The sequence below is a fragment of the Lutra lutra genome, chromosome 15 (genome assembly GCF_902655055.1).
Source record: "Lutra lutra chromosome 15, mLutLut1.2, whole genome shotgun sequence".
NCBI lineage: Eukaryota > Metazoa > Chordata > Mammalia > Carnivora > Mustelidae > Lutra > Lutra lutra.
In genome coordinates this window covers 54,162,789-54,176,371 of record NC_062292.1, presented here as the reverse complement: position 1 = coordinate 54,176,371, position 13,583 = coordinate 54,162,789, and the positions used below count along the sequence as shown (strand labels likewise).

Here is a 13,583-nt window from a genome sequence, read left to right as displayed (position 1 = left end):
AATGCAGTATTTTATTCCAGTATTTATTTTTTTTATAAAGGTTTATTAATTCATTAGAGAGTGGGTGCATGCAAGCGGTGGGGGGCAGGGGGACAGAAGGAGAGGTAAAGAGAGAGAGAGAGAAGCTCGAGCAGACCCCCCGCTGAGCATGGAGCTGGACTAGATTCACAACCCTGAGGTCATGATCTGAGCAGAAATCAAGAGCCAGTTGTTTAGTGGACTGAGCTGTCCGTGCACCCGTATTCTAATATTTTAAATGCTCACAGGTACTACGAAAGCACATTGCAGTAGTAACAGGTTGGTGGGCTGTCCTGAGAAATGGGTGTATAAGAGAAGTGCATTGAATTCATTTTCTCCCCAAAAGTTTCCTCTTTTGACCACGACAGCCTTGATAGTCACCAGTCACATGGAAAAAAGAAAAAAAAAAAAAGCCTCTGATTTTGCTTTTTAGAGCTCTCCTCAGGGATCTATAACTTTGTAAGGAGCAAAAGTTTAGGGCATTCTGTTTGTTTTGGGTATTTTTTTTAAAGATAAGGAAGAATCCATAAGTGCACATCATTTAAAAGTTGAATAAAATCATATATTTAAAAGATTATAGCATCCAGAGTATTCCAACCTGCAATTTAATTTATGGCTTAATGTGTTATATTCATTTTGCCTTCCAAAAAAAGGTTAAATTTGAAATTTTATTAAAAACTCCCTTCCTTTGAATTTATAGATTGGGGTAGCTGTTTTATCCACTTGCCGTGTAGAATTAGTATTTACTGAACAAGATGTGTTGATTCAGGAGGTTGTCTGTGGAGTGCTTGCCCCGTGAGGGTCATATTAAACTCGAGAGAAGCTTTTTGAGCAACATAGCATCTTGGAGACAATATATCAAGCTGATAGATACACGGCTCCTCTGTTAAGAAACCAGGGGTGAAATTATGGTTGGCTCCCAGTTATTGCTTTGGTGCTAAGGACCCTCTAAGGAATAAGTCTAGGATAAAAGGGGTTAACCAGAGGGGAAAGAAAGGTTTCCAAAATTCAGTGTTACTAGAAGCATAGAAAATGAATGGTTATATGTTAATAATTTAAGATGATCACTCTGTTTGGAAATATTTTGCAATTTTATATAATCAGCATGTGACCAATTTAACGGGGCACATTTTTTGGTCATTGTTATCACTCAGGAGAGAACCTAAGACACTGTATTATTATCATGGAGCCTACCTCGGGGCACACCTCCATTCTATCTTCTTAATACAGTTTTAAACATGTGAATGGATTTTTGTGTGTGTATTTAAAACTCCAGTTTTTTCATGTTGATGACTTACCAGAACTAATTTTTTCCCCAAATTTGGACTCTTGATGATATGATATTAACACAGAAAAATTAGACAAGAAAATAGTCAAGTGATGGGCATGATTTTGTATGTTCTACATCATACACAATTTTGTACTTTACTTTTGCCCATACCTTTCGATATATGTCCATTTATTGTGAATCAATTAAAAAACATAGAGCAGGGACGCCTGGGTGGCTCAGTTGGTTAAGCGGCTGCCTTCGGCTCAGGTCATGATCCCAGCGTCCTGGGATCGAGTCCCACATCGGGCTCCTTGCTCAGCGGGGAGCCTGCTTCTCCCTCTGCCTCTGCCTACCACTCTGCCTGTGCTCATGCTCACTCCCTCTCTCTCTCTCTTTCTAACAAATAAATAAATAAAATCTTTAAAAAAAAATAAAAAATAAAAAACATAGAGCATATGAGAAATAATGATTATTAAAACTCTATATGTTCACAGATAAATGATCAGATTGCAAGTCCATAGCAGAGGATTATGGGATGAGTGGCCCTGGACAGAAACCCTACTGCAACCCAGGCATGCCACATTCCTATTAACTGAGGGAGCAATTTCATACCATTTCATGTCTCTCTCTCTCTCTTTTTTTTTTTTTTAAAGATTTTATTTATTTATTTGACAGGCAGAGATCACAAATAGGCAGAGAGGCAGGCAGAGAGAGAGAGGGGGAAGCAGGCTCCCTGCTGAGCAGAGATTCCCATTGTGGGGCTCGATCCCAGGACCTGAGATCATGACCTGAACCAAAGGCAGAGGCTTAACCCACTGAGCCACCCAGGTGCCCCCATTTCATGTCTCTTAAAGCATCTGATTTACTCTCACACTTTAGCACTGAGCTGATGCCTTTGCTCACGAGAAAATGGACACCATCAGAAATGGTCTGTTTTCCATCATGAAATCAACCTATCTCTCAGTATCAGCAGTCTCTGAATTCACTTCTGTACAATGGGTATACCATCCCTGCTCTTGTCAATGGCGATCGTGCCCTGCTGGCCTGCTTCTCTCTCCCATACAAGGAATTAGCTCTGGCAGTTACTCTTCCTTCTGCTACATTATCATTTCCCCACATCTCTTCTGGATCTTTCCAATAGGTATGCATACACTATAAAACCTCCCAGTTTTTAGGACACCTTCTTTTAGTACCAGAAGCTTCTCAAAATGTTGCCCCATTTTCTACTCCCCTCTAGAAAAAAATCCTTCAAACGAGTTGCCTGTGCTCACTATCCCTTCATTCCCTTTGCACCATCTCCAGTCACACTGCCACGCCTGCCACTGCACTGCATCTGTTCTTGGCACCATCACCAAACACCTCCACTGGGCTATATGCAAAATATAATTCTCTTTCCTTAAACTCTTAGCATGTTTGACAGTTGATCAGCCTTCCTTTTTGATATGCTTTCCTTGCTTGACTTCCAGGCTGTACCTTCTGTAGGATTTTGTCCTCTCTGACTACTTCTTTATGCCTCCTTTGTTGTAGAAGATTCCTCCTGACTTCAAAATGTTGGTGGACCTTGTGGCTCAGTAAACAGATGCCTTCTGCACTCATTCTATCTGCATTCACCCACTGAGCTGTTTCATTAAGTTTCAGCCATTAAATACCGCACACACCATCATCCACAACTCCTGTCTAGATTCATATTTGCAGCTTCTTCCTGGATATCCCTCTTGGAGATGTAGGTATGCCTCTCCAGTGTAACATGGACAAAACAGAATTCCTGGTCTTCTGCATAATGAATCTCTCCCCTCAGCATTCCTCAGCTCAGCAATGGCGCCACCATTCACCTGGGAGGTTAGGTTCAACACACTGACATCATCTTTATTCCCTTATTTTCTCTTAGCAAATACCCTCCACACTCACTTAACAGCAGAATATATCACCCCCTCTGCTGCTGTCACTCGAATCCATGCTGTTGTCATCCTTTACCTGGATACCTACAATAGGTGATTTCCCTATGTCTACCCTTGCCCCCACTCCTCCATTAGCATAGAATAGCCTTTAGAGGTTCCAAATTGCACCATGTCCTTTATTAAAATCTACCAATGGCCCCGAAATCCATTTCAAATGGAATCCAAAGCCCATTGTATATTTTCAAGGCCTAGAACTAGAAGGGATCTCAAGGGATCTAGACCCTGCCTATCCCTGCAGCCTCCTTCAGTTTTCCTCTCCATGGACTGTGTCAGCCACATTGACCTCTCCACTGTTCTTGAATACAACTGATGTGTCCCCTTCTCACTGTCCTTGCATTTACTTCCTCCCTGGCTGGATTGCTCTTCCTCCAGACACTCTCATGACCACCACCCTCATGTCATTGAGGTCTCTGCTCCAATGTCACTTAATGACATGATCTTCCCATGACTTTCCTGCTCAATCTGAATTGTTATGTAATAATAAAATTGCACTTCTTTTCACTTTCTCTTCCCTTACACTGATTTCTTTTCCTCCTGAGCTTAGCTGTCTGGTAGGATCTTATGGACCCGTTGGCTTACTGCTTGCTCGCTCTGTTTACATCTAAGTTCCACAGGGTCTGAGGCCATGTCTGTTTGACTCGATGCTGTTATCCCTCCACACAAAGAATACTACTTTGCACAGAGTAGAGGCTCAAAAAATGTTTACTGAATAAATTAGTGGGTTATTGGTGAGCTCAAAACCCTTACAACAGATTGATGAAATCTGTAATATAATTCATCCATTCTCGTCACTGGCCATTCATTAGCTTCATAGTCCATACGTAGGTTCTCCTACAGGGGAAAGTACGTAAAACATATATACTACATAAGGCTATGTATGAAAAGAAGTTGAAAATGAACCTGATAATTGTTTTCATTATTTTGATCCCTTCTCCACTAATGACCTCCAATATTCTTTGGCCATTAGAAACATATATTACAATAATTAGAGTTTTCCTAAAAACTGACAATATAGTAGCACTTAAATTATGCTATGGGAAGTTTCGATCAGTCTGATATAATAATAATAATAGTAACAACTAATAATTACCAAGACCCAAAATAAGGTGCTTTATTTACATTGTCTCCGATCTTCACAACAATTCTCAAAGAAAACTATCCCCATTTGAAAGATAAGAAACAGGCTCAGAGCCATTAGGTGATTATCCTAAATTCACAGGGCTTTGCTTAATTTCTTTTGAGTTTCAGGCTAGCTTTGGAACAAATTTTACTATGATAGTTTCATTCAACATAGCTGCTGGAAAAATTAATTTAATAACCAGAGTCATGTTGTCATTTTTTTAAGTAGAATAGACTTCAGTTTCACTCATTCCTCTTAGACCGTATAGAACTATTCAAATAGATTTTATCAAGTAGGTAGACTGAATTCAGGAAAAATTGACCAGAGGTTCAACTAGACTAGAAAAAGCAACATATATGCTTCAACATGCAACATATTGAATTAAGGACAACTGACTGTATAAATCACATGAGGAAAAAACTCTAGTTTTTATAATATCATAGGTGAGAATTAAATCTGGAATGTGCTATTTTCAGTTAATCGTATATGTTTATCATTGTAGAAAATACAATTGTTATAAATCATCTTAAAAAAAACAAAGAGTCATTTGTATTCATGAATAGCAGTGTGATTCAGTGACACTGGGTGATATAGATGGGAGAAACAAAAGATCTGGACTCCTTCACTGATTGCTTAGCAAAGAGTTAAAATAAAAAGGTGCTTTAATATTTGGTTCACTAAGTTCCCTCCCTATTTTCAATTAGATAAACAGAAGTACAGGTGGGAATGTGCTGCATATTCATTTGTCTTGCTGTTTGGGGGCTGGCTTTTAAGACTGAAATACTAATGTAATTGTGGTGAAATGAACAATAAGGAAGTACAGTAGTTCAGGAATGAAAATGTTAAATTAAATGGACCATGTTTAACATTGTTGTTGATCCTGAGGAACAGTTTTTCCAGTATATGGAGCATTTCGATTCCATCCAGCATATGTTCTCCACAGTTTTCTCTGCTCTAATTCATCTGTGTTTTTCGACAGCTCCAGATGGCGTGCTGCCTCCGAGGCTTTCATCTGCCACTCCAACCAGTCTTCAGGTTGTCTGGTCTACACCAGCTCGCAACAACGCTCCTGGCTCTCCCAGATACCAACTCCAGATGAGGCCTGGCCATTCCACCCATGGATTTCTGGAGTGAGTATCCTACTTCGTCCATCCTCTTCCCTGTCACCTGGATTATACAATGTGGACATAACTTACTTTGTCTTAATTTGTGAATAGGTCAGTTCTCATTGGCAACAAACAAAGGCCACCTTTTAAAAGTACAAATAAACAAAAGACAAGCAACACCCTACGGAATCATTATTTGCTTTGCAAAAATATCTGTATTTCATTTATATAGCATTAATATAAGATTTCTTCCCCCTTAACTTTCCATGAGCATATGTATTGCATAAAGCAAGCATACACCTGAACTGAAAAAAGAAAATACTGTCTGGGCTGTAGAAACAAAATTATAATACTTAGTCTACAGATTCCACGTGGCAATCAGTCTTAATCGTAGGCTAGAATTTTCTCAGTACTACTAGAATTTACATCTCGTATAAATGCAATAGTACAAACCCTCAGCCAAATGGCTCCTTATTTTAAGAGAGATCTCATATAACAGCAGAAAATCATAGTACTTAACTGTACATTGATGTTCTCTGAAACTTCTTTGCAACAAGATTTTATTTGTTTTTTTTTTAATTTCTTTGAATATCTAAAAATTCCTAATGAACATTTCTTTCCTATGTAGGTTATTTTCCAATCCTTCTGCATCGTTAAGTTATGAAGTGAGAGATCTCCAACCGTACACAGAATATGAGTTTCGGTTGGTTGCCTCCAATGGATTTGGCAGTGCCCATAGTTCCTGGATTCTCTTCGGGACTTTAGAGGACAGTAAGTGGTCTGAACAATACACCGCCAAATCTTGTCAACATGAGGGGCTATTGAATGTCTGAGTTTTTCCAAAACCGAGAAATAAGCATCCACTATTTTCTTGACAGTTAGTGACAGTAATCTCTTCTAGGGCAATTGTAGTCAGACTCTCCAGAACTAAGAAAAATATAGGTTGGGGAACTTGGAGGATGAGGACTTCAGAAGAAAAATTACTACAGGAAGAAGTAATTCACAATAAGTTAGGATATGGCCCCGTTCTATCCTTCAGGGTACATCTAGGTATCCTGGAAGAGGGAAGTTGTCATCTTCCACTCACGGTTATCTGCATTGGAGGAATTCTGGCAGGCAGAAGAACATGAAATAGGGGTCTCGCTTCATGAGGATTTTTAGTATGTCCTTAAACGTTTTCCTGGAAAGAGAGTCCATTATACTTTGAATCAGACCTGAAAGACAGACTTCAGAATAGAGAAGTATAATCTGATAACAACGATTCTACACTATTACAAAGAGTAGATTGGGATTACCTTACTCAATCAAGAGACTTTTCTGGTTTTTCGTGAAAGAGTTATATTTGCATATATGCGTTTTTACTAGGTTATATATAGAAAATAAATACATGGCTATAGTACTTAGTATTATACAAATTGCTTCTATAAAAGCATATATATGGAAATGTAATTTTTTTTTTTTTTTTAGAAAAGTTTGAAATTAGATCAAGCTCTGCGGAGTGAATGAGGACACTGTATCTTTGAACAATGAGGTTTTTAGGGTTAATCTTGTCAAGTCTTTTAATCAGAGGCTCCTTAGAAGATGTGGCTCAGTTGGCCAATTGCCATTCTGGCCCTATATCCAATGAGGACCTGAGTGACTTTCAGAAGGCTAGATATTAATCAAAAGACATGGTATTTGAAACAATATCAATTGTATATTAAATAGATCCTTTTATTTCTCTAATACCCTTAATTATATTATTTTAGTGATAATAAGACATCAAATGACATAGAATCAGAACTATTTACCCTCCTTAAAGCTAACTTTATTTTTTTAGAAAGCCATTATGAACAATAATATATAATACTTTGTACATTTCTCCCAATTTGTAATTACTCCCTGGGAGCAAGTTAGGTACTTTACAAGGGCACATCCAGTCCTTTTGGTCTCTCGGGTACCATTTAGTAAATTATCAGCACAGTGCAATAAACGACACCCAAGACCCAGAAAGCATTAGTGCACTACTCAAGGCACCTACATCCCTTTTAGGGGGAATATCACACACACTCTGGGGAATCTGACAACATAGTCACCAACTGTATACACATTTAAGGAACTAGAGAGCTCACCTTCAGAGTAGGTTTTTAAAGAAACATTTTTTTAAAAAAACAACTGAAAATAGACTTTTAATTCTCCCTCATGGATAGATCATGCTTGAAGGCACTCAGTAAAGGTTAACTAAAAATAATTATTAGGCCCATTACAGAGGTGGTGGCTCCTTAGAATGCCACACTGAAAGAGGAGGGAAATGGGCTCCTTTTTTTGGCCCCCACAATCTCTATTCCCACAGAGAAAGGACAACAGTTGGATTTCCTCAGTGCTGATTCTTCCTGACTAGAGGCCATGATCTTCTACCTACAGGTGGGAAGTTGACGTATAAATAAAGTATAAAACATTGCACAGTACCAATTGGCATAGCATTCTTTGTTGAACAAATTTCTCCTGCCTTATCTTACCATAAAGCAAGTCTTACAGAGTCTAAATGGTTAGAATTTTCGTGCACGTAGACATTGTGTTGTGATTTGCAGGGCCTGGGTTTGAAGTGAATAGTATTAACCCTTCATCTTGTTTAAGAATTGGTAACACACGGCTGTATAGCCGGTATTAACCCAAGAAGCCCAGCCATCATTTTTATTTAAATCCCTTCCCTGAAACCAATGATTTCTTTCTTCTTTGGCTTCATGTGCACACTGCAAAGTCACATACATTATGAAAGAGCCAAAGGCTGGCCATTTGCCCCACTAGGTTAAGTCACCAGTGCTTGCTTACCTCTGAGACATAATGGCAACAAACTCTATATTTTGGGTGTCAGTGGAGATGGATGCCATGTCTGAAGGGATATGCAATTGAGTTGATAAAGAATGAATGATTGGCATTGGGCACAAGTGGTTTCTTCTGTCAGGGCTTCAAAGCATTGCTTATGAGACCAGCCATGATGACAGCTCCATGCCAGGACTGCACTTCATACTTGATCCTGACCAGCACCGCCCATTTGCCCACGTGCAATTTTTAATGTAAAAATTCTACATATCATCTTACAGAATAAAACAGAGAAGTCACCTCATGCCCACATTTCAATTTCATACCATCAGCAGGCACCTTTCTGCATCAGCCAAAGCCTCTCGGAACTTCCTGGTGCCATAAAAGGACACCAAGAGCAACATTTTTAGTGTGATATAGCAAGACTGTGAATTTCTTCAAGCTTGTGACATGGCTGAAACTGGAAAGAGATAGCTAGGCAGAAAAAGAACCGTACAGAGAAAAACAAATGCTGCTTTGAGTGCAAAGAGAAGTTCTCATGGACAGAGAAAAGGGTTGTGAAGAATCTTAATAGATTTTTTTTTCAAATAATTTGTCATTTATATCAGAGTACCACCAATAGCCAGTTCCATGCATTTTTAAAATCTAGTGTGCTGGTGCCAAATAATAATAATGCACATTTCCTATGAATATTTTAAATCCTGTTAAACGTGTGTTAATAAAAGATGTTTGTTCCAGCCAACTTGGTCAGTGTAGTGTTCGACTATTTGCAACCAGATAAATACAAACAACTCCTGGTTCTTGTTGTGTGTGTGGTGGACGGGGGAGTTGTTTTTGGTTTTTTGTTTTTTTGCATATGCTGCTGGCAGTTCAAATCTGCAGTTTACAAAAAGACACTAAGATTGTGTTAGACTTGGATGCGTATGATTGACAACATGAAGACACTTGCCAAAGCACTGAAATTTCAGGATATTTTTTTAACCTGAAATAACAATCATTCCTGCTTACATTACTGTTCCTGTTCTCTTGTGTGCTCACAATTGTTTCCTGTGCAATATATGCGTATAGAAATTGTAGCTGTCTGGAAGGGTACTTTGGCTGACTAAAATCCTGCCCTGTGGAAAATATGTTAACCCACTGTTCTTTAAGAATGTGGATTCCCTAGACCATCAAAAGTCAGATAACCTGTTTTTCTCAAAGTTTTTTAGGTAGCAAGATTGAAATATAGAATATCTTTATTTCAGTCATTTTAACAGCAAACATTTGTGGTGTACACAGGCAATTAGATGAACCTGATGAAAATGACATTGTTTTCTAAAAATGACTTCTCTCCTTCCAAAACAAAACAAAAACTCAAATTGGTTCTAGAGTAGACTGTTGAGTTATCATATATTTTTAAAAGACTTAAAAAACTTGATTTTACTAAATTTGAACTTAAAGACTCCACATTTATATTTCAACCACTCATCTAAGAGGCATTATTAAATCAAATTTGTGGGATTTAAGCAGTTTTTCTGTAGATTTACCTAGACAGCTTTTCATAAGCTCATCATTTTACTGACAGACTGATTGTGAGTTTTGCCTGGAGTATGCTAGAACATAGAGCTATGTATCCTATCATTTATACAGTAGAATTTTAAGTATTCTTTATATACTTTACATATTCAATATATTGGACCTTGTTGTTATTTTTTCCACACTTAGAGTTGTACTGTGAACAAGGGATGAAGCAATGAGAAATACTATTCTTGTATCTGGATCCTGCTTTACTTTTTCTGTCAGCATTTTTTAGTATCCTTTCCCTAACCCCCTCATTCATCTTTGAGGTTCTCACAGCAGGTTACAAAGGAACAGAGATTCTTCTGAAGTGAGATGGAGAGACATTGCAATGTTAATTGACATCTGTATCTAACAGAACACATTTCTTCCTCATTTGTTGTCTGGCAAAATCTGCTCACTCATCAAGCCTCTGCTCAAATGTCACCTCCTCCATGAAGCCTTCCCTCCCCGTTGCTCTGTCAAATTTCAATTTGTATTGTACTTCATCAATAGCCACTTCCGAACTGTAACTTCTCAGGACCTAAGTCTCTGTCTCATTTGTCTTTGTACCATGGTCTCCCCTTATCTGCGATTTTGATTTCTTTTATTATGAGTTATGGCTGTTAATCTCTTAGTGTGCCTAATTCATAAACCATCATAGGTATGTAGGTATCGCAAAAACATAGTATGCATAGGGTTCAGTACTATCCGCAGTTTCAGGCATCCACTGGGGGTCTTGGAATGTATCCCCTGCAGGTATGGGGGGATGACTCTGTATTCAGGGCCTGGTGGAGTATCTGATAGAGAGCAGATGCCCCAAAATTGTGAGTTCAAGTATTGATTGAGAAGACTTTTATTTAAGCAACCCATGAAAACTCAACCAAAACTCAGACTTTATCTGGGTACCTTTCTTGTCTCAGGGACTGAAAGAGACATCAAAATTACATGGATGATGTAGACACTGTTCTTTCCTTGAGGCAGCCTTTATCTAGCAAGAGGGACATAGAGTGAAACTGTAGTTAGAGAATAGAGAACTGAAGCTTCTGTGACAGGGAGCCCAGAGGCCAAGCATTTCCCTCAACATGGGATGTCAGGAAAGCCTTCCCTGAGAAGACCAGGAGAAGGAATAAGGAATGTCTTATATTTGGAGTTCACTTTATTTAATAGCACATTTCAAATTTATTTCTTCACAATCGGTCCAGAAGAAGGCAGAAGAAGCAATTGTTGCTGGGTTGTCTGTGGACACAGGAGACCTGGGGGGTGGCTTGCAGGTTGTTCTACCAGTGGTTTCAGCCTCAGTCTGAGATAAGGCAGATGAAGAGGAGAGGCAGATGTGAGAAGGAAATCCCCAAAACATTCCTCATTCTCTCCCTTGGTCAGAGGCAGCCTGCTGGCTTTCCCTTTCATTCAACATTGACTGTCTTGACTGGGATAATGAATGTTCTAATTAGAGAGATGTCTCCTAGCCCAAAATATGTCTATTTCAAAATGAAGCAGGGAGGTATATATAAGAAGAGAGTTCTAGAAGGAAAATACTTTTTCTTATTCTCAAAACCTAAACTCTGAATCTTGTGACAGGGAGAAGTAAAACTATGTTTGAAACTGGATTAATTGATCAAGATCATTCTGGAGCAGGATTTTCTGGATCATTTAATAAATACAGTTGTACTCTTAGGAATATTTAACTTTTGAAATTAATATTGCATGGCCCACATCTTTTCACTAGTGTGTTTTCGAATTTGAAGTCTCAATCTGCACCTTAAGAAATGTTCTCTATGAGAGAAAAATAAGAACATTTTAAAATTAGAGTGGAGCATATCTATAGCAGTAGATTTTATTTTATTTAATGAAGAAATATGAGCTACAGGTTTCAATAATGTTGACAATTATTTTGCTTTCTCTGTTCTAAAGAGTCTTCCTAATTGTTTTAAATTTTAGCTTCTGAATGCTGACATATAGGTATCTTGTTTTGTCCATAACAGAAGATCCATGATGAAAAGTAAATTATTTCATCTGCTGATTTAGAGAGCAAAATGGCTCTGTATGCATATCACTACATACTTTGTTTTCTGGTACATGGATCCCACCCCCGCCAAATTCTTGTACTTTGAGAATTATAAAAGCAAATATTTATTTTTTTTACATTCTTATTTTTATATCCTAAGATCCAAAGCTAAAAGCAACGAACAGAAACTCCTTTGAAAGGATGGATTGATTAATGAATGTTCTACCCACCCTGGCCTCAATATCCCACCTGTGCTCTTGGATCTCTTTTGGCCACATAAGGCATACTGTTCTTCCAAATCTGGAACTCCAGTTCTTTCAGGACATTTTCTCTGCTTTCATGAATTCTCACATTGACACTTTTAATTTTCTGTCCTAAACTTTCAAGGAAGAATCTGTAGCCGTTCACCACACAATATACCTCAGTTCTTGAAGTCAAAATATTCTTCCTAAACTATTTTCTGTTCTCTCATGGGAGAAATGGAGAAAAAAGAGTTTCCGATATTGGTTTTCCTCCTTGCAGACTCTCAAATAGTATCCTTTCAATTTCAACAAGCTTCCAGTCTTCAAAACTCCTTTTACTAGATACCGATGTGATGCCCGTGTTACACAGCCCATTTCCTATTTATCAGTTGTCAAGAAGCTGCACATTCATTTTTGTGCAAACAAGGAGTATCCAGTTTTAATATTGTTTTGGATCCAACTATCGTACCCCTTCATCATCACAAGATTAATATTTCTTTACCCTTTATTTTATTGGTCCTATTCATTTAAGTCTTTTCTTATGAGCTGTCACAATACTTTTTGGGGAGAAGTTGAGATCTAAATAATACATTGATAAAATAATTCATGATTAAAGAGAAGAGAGAATCCATCCCTCTTCTGCTAACATATCAGTAGCAAATATCGAAAGACTACATTAACATTAGCGTGTAATATATTGCTATATATAATTGTACACCCATCTATTTGCCACCTTGATTTTGAATTTACTGGTAAATTTAGGGGATATTCATGTGTGTAGTTAATATTACTGAACAGAGCTTTTAAACTGAGTTTTTAATTAGAACAGTAAAAAGTTGCTTTAGCGCAATAATGAGAACATAACAGGAAAACTGAGCAGTCGTGGTAATTCTAATAGCGAACAAGTGTAGAATACTTGAGCGGACCACTAGAAGTTCTGTCTGTGCCCCAGGTGGAAGTCATTCGAACTGTTTATTCTCCCCACACCCACATACACATGCACGCGTGTGTGCACACACACCCATCCCGAGACGCACACCTGACTATGAAAATAAAAAAGCAGACCCCTCCGCTAACGATTGTGTTACTCTGTTTCAGGCCGGGGCTGAACTTTTGAAGCTGATGAGCAAAATAGCTTCCCATAAAAGATATTTCATTTGCCAAAATGAAACTACTTTCTGTATTAATGCTGTAATGAAATGGCCTGAAATATGAATCAGGGATCTCAACAGGAAGGATGCTCCCGTTCCCAGCTCCGGGAGGGAGTTCTCTAAACAATTACACCCACGGAGAGGGCTGTACGGTTGTATTTTCATCACTGGCCAGTTGAGCTGTGTGGCTGTCATCCGTCCCAGTCTCCCCTCCAGTGACAGCCACATTGACAACATGTTATACTCCACATTGATTTTACAGTTAAGGAGCTGATTGTGATATATAGGGATTTTAAGAATTCAGCTGAGAGGCTGACTTTTGCCTTTTATCATTCCATTAAAATTTTATAACCATCTTTTTCATGTCATTCA

The 13,583-nt window shown here is 38.3% G+C and overlaps 1 protein-coding gene across 1 annotated transcript in view; it reads left to right on the top strand.

The window, feature by feature from the left end:
• The window catches only part of USH2A (usherin), a 705,277-nt gene that overhangs the window by 445,059 nt on the left and 246,635 nt on the right, over positions 1-13,583 (top strand). The window contains 2 exon segments of the mRNA XM_047705734.1: positions 5,346-5,496; positions 6,101-6,243. Coding sequence (XP_047561690.1) covers positions 5,346-5,496; positions 6,101-6,243 — 294 coding nt within the window.